Source organism: Petaurus breviceps, unplaced genomic scaffold (genome assembly GCF_028583685.1).
Source record: "Petaurus breviceps papuanus isolate PSGF00001 unplaced genomic scaffold, PetGlider_PUasm1.0 90683, whole genome shotgun sequence".
Taxonomy (NCBI): Eukaryota; Metazoa; Chordata; class Mammalia; order Diprotodontia; family Petauridae; genus Petaurus; species Petaurus breviceps.
This window is the reverse complement of record NW_027187308.1, coordinates 7592107-7610870: the sequence shown is the minus strand read 5'-3', so window position 1 is coordinate 7610870 and position 18764 is coordinate 7592107. Positions and strand designations below refer to the sequence as shown.

The 18764-nt window shown below is 40.8% G+C and overlaps 2 protein-coding genes across 3 annotated transcripts in view; both read left to right on the top strand.

Annotated features, from left to right (window-relative positions):
* TBC1D23 (TBC1 domain family member 23) overlaps window positions 1-18764 on the top strand; it is a 377925-nt gene that overhangs the window by 192233 nt on the left and 166928 nt on the right. The window lies entirely within an intron of this gene.
* LOC138144066 (cell cycle control protein 50C-like) overlaps window positions 3938-18764 on the top strand; it is a 39736-nt gene continuing 24909 nt past the window's right edge. The window contains exons 1-2 of the mRNA XM_069065380.1: window positions 3938-4159; window positions 9614-9724. Coding sequence (XP_068921481.1) covers window positions 3938-4159; window positions 9614-9724 — 333 coding nt within the window. The remainder of the gene's footprint in view (window positions 4160-9613; window positions 9725-18764) is intronic.

Here is an 18764-nt window from a genome sequence, read left to right as displayed (position 1 = left end):
TAAATAGTAAAAGTCCAAGACTGCCAAATATCCATATGTAGCCTATAATACTACTGAGGAGAGGAAGAAGGTGTGGGTTTTACTGACAGTGTTCAGGCTGACTGACTTTTCAAGCATTGATTTGCCAGACCCAGGAAATAGGGGTGGGGAGTGGGGGGTGCCTGCATTTACTGCCAGATTCCCATGTGGATTCCAGCAGAGTTAAAACACAGCAAGGCAATGAAATGTGAGACTAGCCCATGCATCCAGGACATCTGGTCACTCTAAAGAAGGCTTTCAGCACAACGGTAAGGTAACCTGAGGCAAGGACTTAGGGCACTTCTCTGAAGTGTCCAATAGCAGTTTTGTATGCCCAGTGGAGGCATATCAACTCAGCACAGCTGCGACAGATTGTCCCTGCAAAGTCACATAGGAAAGAATGGGAGCATTCACAAAAAAAAAAAAAAAAAAAAAAAAAAAAATTCAAATTTATGGAACGGGTTTAAGTCTACTTAGCAGACTGAAGAAGGTGGGAGTAGAAAACAGCTTGTCAACTGTGTGGCTGTCCTATCTCCTGGGACTATTCCTAAGACATTTTAAAAATTGAAACCAAAGAAAAACTGTTTAGGATAAATGAAATATCTCTGAACTATTTTGTAAAGATAATACCAGATAAAATTCTTCATGCATCATCCCATTTGGTGAAGAAAGGCAATACATCAGATCTTTGACTTGAATGAAGAACTTGGAAATTTAAGAAAAAAGTTTCTATCATGTAGGCAATAAACTATCATCCAAGAGAATGCCTATCACAGGAGACAGAAGTAAGCTGGGCAGTCATCTAGTCCAACCCAGATCAATATCCCTAACTAGTGGTTAATCATTCAGACTCCATTGAAAGACTTCCAGAGCTAGGAAACGCACTGCCTCCCAAGGCAGCACATTCTACCTCTTGAGAGCTCCAATTCTTATGGCTGACCTTAGAGGGAGGAGAACCTGGGTCCAAGTTTTCCTCCTGAAACATACTATCTATATCACCATGGACAAGTCATTTAACCTCTCAGTTGGCTCAGGCAACTGTCTAGCATTGCGAGTTGCAAATAAATCTCCCAGCTGCTTCAGGAAAGGCTAAGTTTCAGTAGAAGGTAGTTTCCTACATCACAACCTGCCAAGGCCCTGCCCCACCAAAAAAAAGTCAAGATGTAAGCATTTATGAAGCACCAACTGTGTGTCAGACTTTTTTAGGGTAATGTTATTTTAATAACTACCTTGCAAGTCTTTTGCTGAGTAAGGAAAACCCACAAAGCAGCATGAATTAGATCCCCTAAGATGCCCCCACCATGCCTAAAATTTAATGCACCACCTCTGTGTTTAAACTAGTCACAGAGCTTTTTACCACCTTTAACACCCAATCTCTCGACCATATTTGCTCTAGCAAAACAAACAATGAAAGTGAACTGTGAGCATTCCTTGCCAGCCCAGTGCCAACCCCCATGCATATTTTTCCCATCACCTCCAAGCCAGCTGGTCTGCATGGCATACCTCTTTCCTGGTATGGTCTTTAGCAGCCTTATTCCATTTGCAGCAGGGTCATTAAGTCCTAGAAACATCAAGTTCCTGCCGTAAGTATTATGCCTCTATTTTTACTTCTCTTAAATGAGGTGTTTATAACTAATAATAACTACATTACCTGAAAGCCCAGTCTGGCTTCTTGGGTGAAACAAGTAGGTTTGGGAGATGGGAAAATAATAAAGCTGTCTAGCCACCTGAAGCAAAAAGCTCTGAGTTCTCCTTTCTAGCTTCCACATTATAAATTCAAAGAGGTAATAAATATTTCCTCTAATTGAGTATTTTATGGGAATTTTTCACAAATACCCAAAATCTCACAAACTAGTCCCTCTAGTCAACTTGTTCTTATTCAGGGATTAATAATTCAGCATATGGACTATCTAGACCCTTCCTTTATTCTTACTCTGTCTTGTTAGCTAGTTTCTTCAACAGAAATTGCAAGGGGCAAGGCATAGTGGCCCACACCTAAAATCCGAAGCTGGTGGACCACTTGAGTTAGAATTTCTGAGCTGCAGTTGGGCTAAAGCCAAAAGGGTATCCAAACTGATTCTAGCACCAAAATGGTGAGCCCCCAGAAGTAGGGAGCCACCAGTTGCCTGAGGAGGGATGAACTGGCCCAGGATGAAAAATGGAACAAGTTAGAGTTTCTGTGCAGACTGGTTTTAGAATCAGCCTCAAGTGGCTACTGAACTACCAGCCTGGGTAAGACAGACCCACTCTCAAGAAAGGGGAGGAAAGGGAGATGCAGGGTGGGTTAACAATAAGAATAGGGACTACAGTTGTGATTTCATTGATGCATCAAGTTCCAGGTGAGAAATTTCATTAACAGATAACTGGTCAGCACCTTCTCTGAAACTAGAGTTATCTCAAGCATTGAAAGGTTGAATAGGCCAGACCAGGGGTGGGGAAACTGGGACCTTCTAGATCCTTGGGTGCAGTCTTTTGGCTGAGTCCAAGTTTTACAGAACAAATCCTTCTATTAAGAAGATTTGTTTTGTGAAGTTTAGATCCAGTCAAAGAGCTGAACTTGAGGACTCAGAGGGCCACATGTGGTCTCAAGACCCCAGGTTCCCCACCCTTGGGCCAGACCTTGTCTAAAGCAGGACTTTGTAACTTGTAAAACTTGTAACTTCGTAACAAGGCCAGCTCTCTTGTCTCCTAGAAGAGGAAGGAAAGAAACTAAACATTTTCTACTTTGCTAGGTGCAAATAATCCTGTTAAAAGTTTAGTGGGTTGGGAGTGGGAAGCAAAACCATTGAAGTTTGGAGTTATTTGTAGGTTTTTTCCTTGACACTTTTCCTCCATTACTGTAGATGATCTAGGATTATCTAATCATTTAATTGTTTTCCAAGTTGGTTTGTAACCGAAGAGTCTTAGAGTTGGAATGGAATTCAAAAGTCATCTGATCCAATAATTCTTAGACTTTTTGGACAGTAGCCCTTTGCACTCCTAAAACCTGGAAATCCTAAAAGGCTTTTGTGAAATAAAAACATTTTAGTATTATGAAAATAATTTTGATCTTGTGGATTCCCTAGAAGAATCTAGAGGACCCCCAGAGGTCGCCATGCCACATTTAGAGAACTGCTAAAATCTCTACCTATAGCATGAATCCTCTCTCCAGAATTCCTATTTCTGTTTGAATACCTCCAGTAACAGAGAAGTTAGCATCTATTAAAGCAGTCTGTACTGCTTTTGAGTAGTACTAATTGTTAGGACACTTTCTTATGTTGAATGTCAATCTGCCTCTCTCTAATGGTAGACCTAGTAGAACAAGCCTTAACCCTTCTACATAGCTCTGTAATTATTATAAGACAAGGACCCTTCTCCCCACTGTACCCCTAATCTTCTGTGTTTGGTTACAGTCACATTTGGGGAGAAAATATACTGTGCTCATTACCCAAGATTTAAAGAAACTCTTCAGGATCAATTAAGCATTGTTAAGGGACTTTTTTCTCTCTTCAGAAATTATTGCCCTTAGATTAGTCATGCATCTACCAGGTCATCCAGGCAGGGTATAAGAAATCACTTTTATGGAAGGAGATTATACTGCTGTTAATTACCACTACTCCCTCCCACCAACACTACCACCAAAATAGTTCTTAAAGACTCAGTACAAGACGCCAGCTGAAACTTTTGCAGCAAAGGCCAAAAATGTACTAGCCCCTTAGAATCAGAATAAAGTTCGTTTACCCATAACCTAAGCTGAGTGAAAATAGACGGATACCCTCCATCTATGACTCTCTAAACTAAATTACAGATGATGAAGAAACAGCCAAATTATCATAAACATGATGCCCGACCACCTAGAGCAAGAAAAGGCCCTGGGATTATTAGGAATTTTTAAATTACTATTAGTATTTTTATAATATTTTGCATGCCCAGAAAGCCCATGAGCCACCACAAGAGCCAAGACGAAGATGGAAAACAACACTCTCAGGGTCTGCCATCTAGAATGCCAGACAATACTGCATTTCTACAGCAGCAGTTGCCAGCCTGGAGACCTTACCTCACAGCCTGGGCAGTTCTCCCTGGCTTCTTTGCCACTGCAGCATTCTTTCTCAGCATAGGCATCCTCCTCATATTATCTGCAAAGAGCGTCAAGGAAATTGAGGTTTGTCCTGGACTCATTTTTTCGTATGAGGGCGGGCAAACTGGCTGCCTGGGGCTGGGGCTAGGGAAGGAGGGTCCTGAGCAGAAGAGTAGGCTTAAGGGTAAGCAATGGAATGTGATAGATTGGGAGATAATCTGGCCAAATCCAATTTGCAAAGGTATAGAGGCATGACTGGCAGGTGCAGGATCATTAAATTTTAGAGTTAAGATGATCTCATTTAACCCCTTCATTTTGCAGATAAAGAAATAGATTCAGAGAAGGAAAATCACATACCCAAGGTTACTCAGGCATATGATTATCCTGGTAGGCAAGGGTCCAACATCCCAAATTCTGGGTTTACATGGACTGGGTTGAACAGGATCAATCAGTCAACAAATATTTATTTATTAAACATTTTATGACAGCTATTGTGTAGAAGATGCAAAAGGGAAAATCCTCTCAAGAAGCTTATGTTCTATTGGATGAGGAAATGTGTGTGTGTGTGTGTGTGTGTGTGTGTGTGTAAGTATATCCATAGCAATAGGAACTGACCCTGCAATTTCACTAGTATAGGGAATTCCTAGATGAGGAAAGCTGCTTCTACCAATGCTGGGTAGAACCTTATCTGCAACTCAGTCTTAGAGAATTTCTTAGAGCCCTAAGAAGTTAAGTTATTTGCCCAGGGTCACACAGATAATACATGTTAGGCAGAACTTGAACCCAGGACTTCCAGGCTCCAAGGTTAGTTCTCTATCCACTGCACTGAACTGTCTCTTGGAAGGTAGGAATAAAAGCAAATTAAACTGGGAAGGAAATGCACTAGCTACTAGGGGGATCAGGAGGGCTTGTACTATATGATGAAGGAAACTAAAGGACAGAACAGGATTTGAACTTATGTCTTCTCATTCTAAACCATGGGTGGGGAACCTGTGACCTTGAGGCCACATTGGGCCACACTTGAGGACCTAGAGGGCCACATGTGACCTCATCTATCTACATATACATATATGTATGTATTCTGTACATGGTAGTACATGTTAAATGTATTCCAATGTGGGGGCTTTGGATACTCTATGGCAGTCAACACATAATGTCATGCCTATGTGGAAGACCAGGAACAGGGGGAAGAAAGCATTATGGTAGAGGAGGAAACATACAAATTTTTTTACTAGCATGCCATCATCGCAGTGTGTGTGTGTGTGAGAACTTTCTCTGAGATCACTATTGTCATCTGAGTAGTGTAGGATTCTGGTGCCTATCACCTTTTCTGCAAAACAAATTTGCTCTGCTGAGAATGATAAAGGCCAAAACCAAAGAGTGGAGTCGTCAGGCATAGGCCCATTGCCAGTTTAATTAAGAAGCTGTTTGAGAACTCAAGTAGCTCTCTTCTAAGGGGGAAGGCAAGAAAAAAGAGTTAGTCGAAGGCTCATGCCACTTCTGTTCCCATAAAAGGCAACATGTAAGGTAAGCTTTCTGAAGGAATGGAGGGTCAAAACTTCATTTGGGACTTCACAGAATCTCAGTAGCCATCTAGTGTAATTCTTATCGGAAAAGTGAGCCCTCTACATGTCTGATAAGTACTTATCCATCTTTTACTTGAAGATCTCCAGCAACAAAGATTCCTATTCACTCCCCAAACAACTCTTTCTACATTTGCAGTTATTAAGGGTAATTATTGAGGGTAGCTAGGTGGCACAGTGAACAGAGCACTGGGCTTGGAGTCAGGAAGACTCATCTTCCTGAGTTCAAATCTGGCTTCAGACACATAATAGCTGTGTGACCCTGGACAAATCACTTAACCCTATTGGCCTTGGTTCCCTAACTTGTAAAATGAGCTGGAGAAGGAAATGGCAAATCACTCCAGTATCTTTTCCAAGAAAACCCCAAATGGGGTTGGATATGACTGAAAAATGACTCAACAAGAACTTTTCCCTGATGCCAAGGCTAAATCTGCTTCTTTAAAACTTCCACCCATTGGGGCGGCCAGGTAGCACAGTGAGTAAGAGCACCGACTCCAGTGTCGGGATGACTGGGGATCGAATCCCGGGCTCAGACACTCAGCACCCACCCAGAAACACCTGGCCATGTAACCTTGAGCAAGTTACTTAACCCCAATTGCTTAGGGGCGGCTAGGTGGCTCAGCGAGTAAGAGCACCGGCTCCAGTGTCGGGATGACATGTAGATCAAATCCGGGCTCAGATACTCAGCACCACACCCAGAAATAACTGGCCGTGTAACCTTGAGCAAGTTACTTAACCCCGATTGCTTAAAAAAAAAAAAAACTTCTACCCATAAAAGAAGAGATACATAGATATGTATGTATGTGGATATATATGTAAAGAGAGAAAGAGAAATATATACACACATAGACATAAATACATGCACACACACACACACACACACCATACCAACTAAATGGCACAGTGCAAAGAGCACTGGGCCTGAGGTCAGGAAGGCCTGAGTTTAAATCCTCCCTTGCACAGTTACTAGCTGTATGACCATGGGCAAGTTACTTGACCTCTACTTGCCTCAGTTACCTCATCTATATAAGGCAATAATAATAGCACCTACCTTCCAGAGTTGTTGTGAGAGTCAAATGAGATAGTATATATAAAATATTTTGTAAACCTTAAAGTGAAATATATATATATATTCTAGTTATCATTATTATTATTATTTCTGTGTTTCAGGCACGTGTGCCAGAAACTATTTTATTTCTTTTAACAATCCAGGCCATTTCTGGCTTAGAGACATTCACATTGGCATAGTTTCACCATGCTTTCTGGCAGGTATCTGTCTCTTCCCAAGACAATTTGAGTTAATATTTATAGAAATCTTGGACAAGGAGAATATCATAATATGTTAAAATAAAGTTTAGTTGTTAACAGTCCTAAACAATAGTCAATGCTCAGTTCCTCCCTGGATCACTCCCCTCAAGGATTGAAAAGAATGTCCTCCCAGAAATCATCCTCCTTCCTGAATGGAGAAGCCTGGGCAGCATCCCTTCAGGAGATGAGGAAGGGGAGACTGCCTTTAGATGAATCGTAATAATTTCAAGGGTGATGGGGTGGGAGATTGGGGAGAAGGGAAGACTCTTTTGTTCTAAGTTTTGGTTACCACCCTAAGAAAGACCTTTTGTCCTCAGCCTAACATATCTTCAAACAGAGAAACATTGTTTCTTACTATTTTCAATTTTACTAAAAAGGACTTTTAAATATGCTTCCACACACTCATTGCCTCTAGCTCTGCTCTCCATATTTTCAGCAATTGATGAATAGTAACTGAAGTATTCACCTATTACTCAGCTTCATGACATTTTTATAAAAATTGATCATATAATAGAGTTAATAGATACTTGTTGAGTGCCTGCTACATGCCAAGCACTGTGCTAAGCACTGGAGATACCAAGAAAGTCATCAGACAAGTCCCTGACCTCCAGGAGCTCACAATCTAGGGGAAAGCGAATACATAAAATGAAACTGACAAGGAAGAGAGGAGATTACCTAGAGGTGGGGGACAAATCCTGCAGCAAAGGTGATGTGAGGAGGTAAGAGTTTCAGAGTTGATTTTATCTTACAATATTTAATTCTAGAGATCCTGGAGTGCAGGAAAGTATCCAGGCAGGAAGTAAATAAAGATTCCCTGGGTATCTTCCTTAAATGGACCAACAATTGATCCCAACCCTAGTCCCACTTGGTCACCATTTGGACTCAGAGTGGATGTAAATAGCAACTGTTTCTGCTTTGGCCAGCAACCCTAAGGGTCTTCCCCTCCCGGATTGATTTTTTTTGACTAGGTACAAAGAGGCCATTCTTTGCCTCATTTCTTCCCTAGTTTTAAATCACTGAACAGGCATTGCCTCAGTCAAACTGAGACGTAGGTAAGACCTTAGTTTAAAAAGGCCAGGTTCTCCCACTGTATCCTGGACCATCTCCAGTGGTCCTGATCTATATCTTACCACTGGGCCCAGATGGTTCCAGGGGAGGAAGTGAGGCTGGTGACTTTGCACAACCCTCTCTCACTGGAATCCAATCCACTTGCAAGTCATGACATCACCTTCCTGATGTCATGGCCCTCTTCCAGAATGAAAAACAAACAACAGCTTCTACCTCTGTCCTCCAAGGTCAAGCCAAATAAGTTAATTCCTCTTCTTATAGACAGTGCTTCAAATACTTGAAGATAACTCTCAGATCCCCCTCAAATCTCTTCTCCAGGTTAAACATCCTCAATTCCAAAATTTCACAACTAAAAGAATGTGTAGAGATGAGGGATTTTCAGACATTTTTCAGGATGCCAGAGCATTTCCTGGCAAAGCTGCTCAGTAGACAAGACTTGTCAACATTACTGGTTTAGTGGGCCCATGTGTCATATAGGATTAGAGTTAGGAAGAAACTTAAATTTTTTTATTATTATTCATGATAATAACAGCCAGCATTTAGCCGAAGCTCTGAAGTTCACAAAGTACTTTATATATGGGGTACCTTGAATATCCCAGTGAAGTTTTTTGAGACTTTAATGGCTTAAAATTATACTAAGACATTTTGATATAATCTATTATCTGAGTTCAACTCTTTCTACAATTAAGGAAACAGAGGCTCAGATTAACAGTCATAGGATCACAGAGTTGGAAGGATATAACTAATTATCATCCAGTCAAACCCCCTTGTTTTACAGATAAGGAAACTGAGGCCCAGTGAAGCTAAGTCACTTATCTACTCTGTTACATATGTAAATTATTATAATGTTTCTAATATTTCATGATACACAATATTTCATATAATACAATTATGTTGTGATAAAATCTACTATATAATGCTATATGTTCTGTATAATATATAGAAATATTAGCTATATTATTACAGTGAATAAGATTGATGAAAAAAGTTTAAATCAAGGGACTGAGACTATTCAGGCTGAAAGAGTTGCCATGGGGTGATTAATGAGGACCTACAGATCCTCCAAGCACCCCTTTAGTGCCTCAATCTCCACTACACATATAATAAGAGGAAATTTCAGCCCCAGAGATTTAAGTTAAGTACAAGGAAGTTTCCTGATAATGAGCAGTTAATGGGCCAGGACAGCCTGCCGAGAAAGCTTATAAAATCCCTTTCCCTAGAGATTTTTCAGAGTAGAAAGGCCTTTTATTTTTCCTGTAATGGTTTAAGGGTAGCCTGGCCTGACAAAGAGGGAGAGGATTGACTGAAGGAGCTCCCCATTAGACTAAAACTTGGATCTGATACTACTTACTGGTCATGAGACCTTGGACAAGTCATTTCTCTTCTCCAGATTTTTGTGTTCCAGATTTGTAAAAGAAGGGAATTGGAGGAGATAAACTTTAAATCCCTTCTAATGCAAAGAGACTTAACTTTGAGGAATAGAGATTAGAGATGAGGTAAATTAGCAGGAAACTTTAAGACAAATTTGCCTCACTTCTTAACGGCAGTATGTCTCTTTTTTTGTTTGTTTGGCTTAAAGATTACATACACAGACATATGCTCAAATTGTTCGAAACTGAGGGAAAATGCCTCTAATTTCTACAAAGAATGTACCTGCTCAATTCCTTTCTTCATTCCAGAGAAAATGCCAGTAAGTAGAATCCAAAAAACTTCAAACTATTCTTTTCCTATTGCTTATTCATTGTCAGTAAGTAAACAATTACCCTCCATAAATTCTTCCAAAAAAAAAAAAAACCCAACAACCTGGGAACATCTGGGGGGGAAGGGAGGAGAGAAAGAACCAGAAAGGCATTCACATAAAATTTGTGCATTTTCTAATGTTTGGGTCTTTCTCCTTTGCCTCCTGTTGTCCCAAGTTTCAAGATTCCTTACTTCCTTCACTTTCCTAAGAGGGTCCTCAAGCCTAAACAGGATGAATCCAAAAGCAGTGTGCAGTCCAAAGTATAGAAAGTTAGGATCTCACCTTTTCAAGGCAAGGATGGGGATGGGTGGGAACTAATTGCCTTTTGTTTCTGGAAATAAATATATCAACAAATCGTTTATTAAACTTCAGTTATAACTGAGACCCCAGGAATAGGGGATAGGGACTGGACATGTAATTTCATCTTCACCCTAAATGAAGAAATTGCTTCTACCAATTCAGCTTGGCACATCTTTTCTCTGTGGTTCATAATCTTAATAACAGTTTATTAAAGCCCTTAGAAGGTGGCTAGGTGGCGCCATAGTGCTTAGAGCACTGGAATTGGAACCAGAAAGATTCTTACTGAGTTCATCTGGCCTTAGATACTTACTAGCTGTGTGACTCTGGGCAAGTCACTTACCCCTGTTTGCTTCAGTTTCCTCATCTCTAAAATGAGCTAGAGAAGGAAGTGGTAAACAACTCTAGTATCTTTACAAAGAAAACCCCAAATGGGTCATGAACAGTCAGACCTGACTGAAAACAACTGAACAACAAAGAGTCCTTAGAAGTTAAGTGACTTGTCCAGGGTCACAAAGCCTGCATGGAACTTGAACTGATCCAACATGAGCTTAATCCTCCTTAATTGCTCCTTGACACTGTTTTCATGGTAGACAAATCCAAAAGTGACAGTCCTTGTCCTCACAGAGATCACAAAACCTATTTTTTTATTTCTATTTTCCCCATCCAGATTCTGAGCTACATTTTCCTGACCTCAGGTGTTAGTAAAAAACTAGGGTAGTTTAGCTGTGGCAGAGGTGTGCTGGTAAATGTTAAACATCTAGCTCTCTGAAGAAAAAAGTTTCACATTTTATACTTTTAAGATTAAGCACCATTATTAACATTTTCTCCAGCACTTCCTTAAGCCTGGAAAATCAGGTGTAAACATTCACACTTTAAGTTGAAAATTTAACAATCAGCTTTTTAGAGCCTGTACCAGCCACTTTGCTTACACTACTGCCTATAATCCTTGAATTGTATCTACATATCCTGTCTTTGAGATCAATGTTTAGTTGTAAAGAGATCATGTTTTCTTTTTACATTACTGCCTTTTGTTTCTCTTTTTCCAGATTGCATTTTACATATTTTACTTATTGTATTTGTATTGCAAATCAGTTGTTTTCTTCTTTCTCTGGTGAGGTTTGCAATCGTTGATGCAAGTTTTTTTTTTTTTAATTCTGCTGATTATGTCTGCTGTGCAGGCTATAAATTCTGGTTTCACATTTACTATTTTTCTCTGGGAATATCCTGTTAGAGTTCCATGCTCTCATGAGAATCCACAGAGTCCTCTACCTCAGGTGTTGACTCATTTTCCTTTGTCTTGAATGTTTATTTGTATATATCTATACTTATTTAGATGATCTGGAGGTCCTATTCCCTTCTTTTATTAATATTTTTCTTGTTGATTTATCTGTTTACACTCAAAGTCTTTTGCTTTCTTTATTTCTTTATCCTTATTCTCATGTTATAAATTTTATTTCTCTTGAGATCTTTGGTAATTTTTTATAGGTTTCCACCACCCTTACATTCTCCTATTGCTTACTTTCTGACTCCTTCCCCTTTTAATGGCAGTTGTATTTAGAACTGGATCTCAAAGCTATCTCAACCTTGTCCCATTCTGGGAAATCAGTCCCTGTCCTCAACTTCTAGGGGGACAGAGCTGGCATCAGCTGGATGCTGGGACCATTCCCTCAAGCATAGTGAAGGACCACAAACACAGCTGGCATTCTGCCCCACTTTACTTTGTTCCTTAGTTCTCTAGATGATCTCTCTTGAAGCACAAAACATTACCATATGGCTATTCCAATTTCAGAAACCTTCTATTTTTTGGTTTTCTGGGGCATAGGCAAGAGGTGGCAGGCAGAGGTGAATTCTCCTGCAAGTCCCTGGGTTGGCTTGGGCAGCCCTTCCAGAATATGGTGACTGATGCAGGAGCAGGTTCTGAGTGAGTGCATTGGAGGTTAGGGATTAAACTTTTCTGCTGTTATTTCATTAGTTATCAGTTATCTCATTAGAGTTCTTGGTGTCTTGGACCACGGAGACAGCTGAAGTTACCTTATCTTTTGTGCCTAATTCCTATGTTGGAGAGATTTGAGACATGACCACCTAGGCAGCTAAGTGGCACAGTAGGTAGAGCACTGGACATGAAGTCAGGAAGATCTAAGTTCAAATCTGACCTCAGTTAACTTCTCTATGCCTCAGTTTCCTCAGCTGTAAATGGAGGAATAATACCAGCCTCTATCTTACAAGGATCTTGGGAGGATCAAATGAGTAAATATTTGTAAAGCACTTAGCATAATGTCTGGCACATAGCAGATGCTCTATAAATGGGTATTCCTTTCCAATCCGTTGTGAGGATCAGAGAAAGTACTTCATCCTCTATTTTGTTGGACACATGACCCAGAACTCCCAAACAATTTTTTAAATTAAATTTTATGTTTATTTTTAGTTTACAACATTCATTTCCACAAGATTTTGAGTTACAGATTTTCTCCCCATCTTTCCCCTACCCACCACCCCAAAACAACAATCCCACTGTATACCCCCCTCCCCCCATCTGTTCTCTCCTATATCCTCCCCCATTCCTCCTCTGACTTTCCAGTACGGCAAGAAGTATCTCTATACCCCAGTGCCTGTATATCTTATTTCCCAGTGTCATGGGAAAAAAATAATATATTTTTTTAAACATTTGATTTAAAACTTTGAATTCCAGATTCTTTCCCTTCCTCACTTTTCACCCACCCTTACTGGGAAGATAGGCAATTCAATATAGGTTGTACATGTGAAGCTGTGCAAAACATTTACATATTGGATATATTGTAAAAGACTGACTATATTTCCCTCCATCCTGTCCCACCCCCAACTTGTTCTATTCTCTACTTTGACCCTGTCCCTTTTCAAAAGTGTGTGCTTCTAACTTCCCTCCCCCTCAACCTGCCCTCCCCTCCATCATCCCCCCTCTCATCCCCTTGCCCTCTACTCTCCTGTAGGGCAAGATACCCAATTTAATGTATATGTCATTCCCTCCCTAAGCCAAATTCAACGAGAGTAAGGTTGACCCATTCCCTTTTGCCTTCCTGTTCTTCCCCTCCATTGTAACAGTTTTCCTTTGCTTCTTCTATATGAGATAATTTACCCCATTCTGTCTCTCCCCATTTCCTCTCATTATATTCTTCTCTCACCTCTCAGTTTCACCTTTAAAGTATCATCCCTTCCTATTCAATTGGTCCTGTGCCCTCTGTCTTTGTATGTCTGTACACATATATACACATACTCACATATGTATTCATATACCCATATACCCCCCTATATAGACATATATATGTATGTACACACACATATTTATATATATATATATATATATTATATATATATATATACATTTATATTCCCTTCAACTATCCTCATACTGAGAAAAGTTTCATCAGTTACAATGATCATTTTTCCATGTAGGAATGTAAACAGTTCATCTTTGATATAAATAATCTTATGATTTCTTTTCCCTGTTTATTTTCTCATGCTTTTCTTTCTTCTTGTATCTGGATGTCAAATTTTCTATTCAACTCTGGTTTTTTCATCAAGAATGCTTGAAAGTCCTCTATTCCACTGAATTACCATATATTCCCCTGAAGCATTATACTCAGTTTTGCTGGGTAGGTGATTCTTGGTTTTAATTTCAGCTCCTTTGACCTCCAGAATATCATATTCCAAGCCCTTCAATCCCTCAGTGTGGAAGCTGTGTTATCTTGATTGTGTTTCCACAATATTCAAATTGCTCCTTCCTGGCTGCTTGTAATATTTTCTCCTTGATCTGGGAACTCTGGGATCTGGCTATAATATTCCTAGGAGTTTTCTCTTTGGGATCTTTTTCAGGAGGTGATTGGTGGATTCTTTCAACCTCTATTTTGCCCTCTGGTTCTAAAACATCAGGGCAATTTTCCTTGAGAATTTTTTTGAAGGATGATTTCTAGGTTCTTTTTTTGATCATGGCTTTCAAGTAGCCCAATAATTTTTAAATTATCTCTCCTGGATCTATTTTCCAGGTCAGTGGTTTTCCCAATGAGATATTTCATATTGCCTTCTATTTTTTCATTTATTTGGATCTGTTTAATAGTATCTTGATTTCTCATAAAGTCACCAGCTTCAATTTGCTCCAGTCTAATTCTGAAGGAATGATTCTCTTCAGTGAGCTTTTGAGATTCTGTTTCCATCTGGCAAATTCGGCTTTTTAAGGCATTCTTCTCCTCATTGCCTTTTTGAGCCTCTTTTGCCATTTGAGTTAGTACATTTTTTAAGGTGTTATTTTCTTCAGTCAGGTTGTTGACTCTCATTTCATAATTTTCTTGCATTCTTCACATTTCTCTTCCCAATTTTTCCTCCACTTCTCTTATTTAATTTTCAAAATCCTTCTTAAGGTCCTCTATGGTTTGTAACCAGCTTATAATAGTTGGGTGCCCTCTCTGAAGCCTCCACATGCTCTGGCAAGCTGGTAACACACCCCAGGACCTCCACCCTAGACTGCAATCCAGGTCCAAGCAGGTTAAAGCAAGAGCGATTACCCCTCAGACTGGTCTTGGTCCCCCTACAATCTGCAGGCCAGGAGCTGAAGCTGCCACATAGCAGCAGCTGCATGACTGCAGTGCCTCAGCGGCTTCTTGTCCCAGGGGCAGAGGCCGACCCTATTCCCAAACTACCTGATCCCAATGTCCACACTACACTGATCTCTCACTTTGTCCTTAGCATCTATAGGTTGATAATTCTGGAAACCACCACAGCTACTGGTGATCTGAATTCTCTCCAGACTGTGGCTGGTCAGGCCTGCCCTGAGGCTAAAATCTCTAGGTCCAGCAGTGCTGGGCTTGGTTCCCAGAGCACTGCACTGGCCAATTTCTTCCAGCTTGCCGGGCTGTCCTCAGTTGGAGGTTAGCTTCTCTGTGTCATTTTGTAGGTTCTGTAGCTCCAAAGTTTGTTCAGAGTCACCTTTTATATGAATTGGAGGAGGTGGGAGCTGGAGCCCTGAGGAAGTCCTGTTTATACCCTGCCATCTTGACACTGCCCCCCCACCAAATCATTCTTAAGCTCCTCTATGGCCTGTAATCAGTTCATATTTTTCTTGGAAGCTTTTGGTACAGGAGTTCTGACTTTGTTGTCTTCTTCCTGTTCCATGCTTTGAGCATTTTTGTCTCTAAAATAGGAATCTAAACGGGTTGCTGAGCTTGCTTTGTTTCCTTTGCTTACTCATGTTACCACTCAATTTCTTGACTTTTGAGCTTTTTGCTACAGTAGAATTCTGCTTTCAGAGAAGAGAGCTTTGTCCCAAATCACTGGGGTTTTCACAGCTGCCAGAGCTAGTAGTTGGGTGCCCTGTCTGGAGCCTCCACCATCTCTGACACTTAGTTACATAGCCCAGGACTCCTGCCCAAGACAGAGATTTGGATCCAAGCAGGTTGCTTGGTCCCCCTACAATCTGCGTGCCAGGAGCTCTGAAGCAGCCACATGGCAGCGGCCACCACACCTTAGCCACTTCTCCCTCCCGGGGGGCAGAGACCAGACCGCACTCCTGGACTCCCTGTTCCCAAAGTCCACACTGACCTCTCACTTTGTCTTTGGCATTTATGGGTTGATAATTCTGGAAACTGCCACAGCTGCTGGTGATCCACTCTCCTGAAGTCCACTCCAGGGTCAGGGCTTCCCTGAGGCTAAAACAGCAAGCTCACACAGAGCTGGGCTCAGCTCCCAGTACACTGTGATGAACCCTTCCTGTCCACCTACTGGGCTGTCTTCAGTGGGAGATTTGTTTCTCTCTGTCACTTTGTGAGTTCTGCAACTCTAAAGTTTATTTAGAGTCATATTTTATAGGTATTTGAGGTGGTTGTGGGGGAGCTCACAGAGTTTTCCTGCTTCTACACCACCATCTTGGCTCCACCCCCCCCCACACAAAACAGTTTTTATTGTTGCATTAGCTGACATTTATAAAATTCTTTGCACAGATAATCTCATTTTAACCTTACAACAATCCTAAGGAGATCAGTACTACAAACATCATACTCATTTTAGAACTTTGGAAACTGAGGTTTCAAGAAGTGCTTCACCCCTCATTAAAAAACTACAAGTGTCAAAGGCAGGATTCAAACCCAGGTTTTCCTAACACAAGCCTAGCATTCTTTTATTATCTCTCACCTGTGATGTATCAGATTCCCGTGAGATTGTCAAAGAGCTGACACTAAGAAATTGTATGACTGTCTCACTGCCCACTTAAAACCATTCAACTATTGCTGAACCCTATGGCTTTAGAGTCAGAATCTGTGGGGATTAGAGTTACTCAGATAGAGACATTCCTACCCCAACATGCCTGAAATACCTTATGACTTTATCCTAAACTTCTTCAATTCATTAAGAAATTTCCTAATACCTCCCCTTACCTCCGTCTAAAACCCATTAAGATATCACCTTCTTCTTTGGCAGGCAGGTTTTGATTCCTAGCCCTATTTCCTAATGGCCAGTCAATCATAGGTCTTTGTTTGACCTCTGTATTAAGGGCAAGTCTCCCATAACTAATTGACTCTGCAAATACTACATAGCAGCTCATAGATTTAGACTTGGAAAGAACCTTAGAGGCCAATTCAACTTGCTTATTTTTCAATTGAATAAGTGAGTCCCAGAGAGAAGGTTGGTGAATTATATGAGGTCACATAGAGAGTGAAAACAAAGATGGGATTGGAACCCAGGTCATCTGCCTCCAGATCCAGAGCTCTTTCCTGCTCTCTCCCCCAGCAATGTCTGCCTGTTCTTAACTTCAGCACCTAGTTTTTTTGTTGTAATTCAGTCATTTCAGTTGACCGCACTTGGGGTTTTCTTGGCAGAGATACAGGAGTGATTTGCCATTTCCTTCTCCAACTCATTTTACAGATGAGGAAACTGAGGCAAACAAGTTTAAGTGACTTGCCCAGAGTTACACAGCTAGTAAGTGTCTGAGGCCAGATTTGAACTCGGGAAAACGAATCTTCCTGACTCCAGGCAACATAAGCTTTGCTTATTCCAGGTCACGAAATGGAAGAAGAGTAGTCCTTACATGATCACTTCCATATTTGTTGCTTGTAGCCTATATTCCCGTCAAGGGAGATAGTCTGTGGAAGGCATGAAGAATGGAGAGGTGGAATTTTGGGTATTAGGTCAATGACCATGGTGGGGGGTAGTGGAGAGAGGAAGGGGAATTTGGGGAAGTGTAATTAACCTAGAAAGATAGGCTGAAGACAGAGTTTGAAGAGTTTTAAATTATGAATAGAGAAATCTGTATTTTATACTAAGGGCAATGGGAAACCAAGTAAACTTCTTGGCCAGAAGAGGGTTACGTCAGATCTGTGCTTAGGAATATAAATTTGGTCACTATGTGGAAGATGAATTAGAGAAAGGAAAGACAAGAAGTAAGGAAATTAATTAGGAGGGTGTCTTAATAGCTTAAATGAGAGATGGAAGGAGCAAAAAGTGGGGACAGATACAAAGAGATTAAGAAGGTGAACTTTATATTTAGATATTTGGAAAGGGGGCAGGTCAGGGGAGCGGGTGACAGAGAAGGACTGTTCCAAGGATGACTTTCAGGTTGTGAACCCAGGTGATGAGATAGAGATTAGTGTCAAGTTAACCTTTCAGAGCCTTAGTCTTCCCATCTGTTCAATGGGGACGATGAGACCTGAGGTCCTTTCCTCACAGGGTTTATTGACCAATTATGACCAATGAGATAATGTATATAAAGCCCTTTGAAAATATTAAATCACAACAGAAATGTCAGTTATTATTGGCAGATTGTGCCCTTTGAAACCAGTGCTGTAACCTTAACATGTTCTATAAATTTGCCCCTTTTTGGAAAAAAAAAAAAAAGACTGGTAAAATGTATTGAGAAAGCACACTATGTGTTCCTTTGTGTAAAGGGTGGGGCAATAGAGGTAATGCTTATATTTTTTAAAATGTTTCTGCACATGAATCAATGTAAATAAATTGTAAACTGAAAGCCTGTAGAAGAAATAACTCAATTGCTTATCATCTCCTCTATCAAGTGTACACATTACGGTCTTCCTCCCCAGCCCTGGGACCAGATGCTATTCTTCACCCATTTTTACACATGAGGAGGAATGAAAGGTCCAGAGCAAGTCAGTGGAGGGAGGTAGAAGGAATGTCAGTCCATGCACGACTCTCCGCCCATGGCCAGACCTCTAAGCTGATGATTCCTGCCCCTTCCTGTGTGTCAGAGTGGGGAATCAGGGCTTTGCATTGTGTAGTCAGTATGTCTCATTCACATGTTTCATTCACTTGCGTTGTCCTTGCCAGATCATGGGTTTTAGCTCGGCTGTTTTATCAGCTCGGCTGCTATGTATGCCCCTCCTTATCTGCTCTTAGAATTCCCCGGTTTTCTAGTCCTTATTGAGCTACATACCTGGTACCCAGACTGGCCCCAGGCAAAGCTCCAAGGGAATGATCCTCTCCCACCTCCTAATACTAATTAATACAGGCCAACTTCCAGCCTTGAAATCCACCTCTCCTCACTTGCTGACGTTTCTCTTTCCTTCAAAGCCCAAGTCAGATCCAATGTAATCAATGCATAAAGCATTCCCTCATTCCTCTTCCTCTCTGTCTCTCTCTGTTTCAGTCTCTCCCTGTCTCTCTGTGTGGCTCTGTTTCTGTCTCTCTCTCTCTCTCTCTCTCTCTCTCTCTCTCT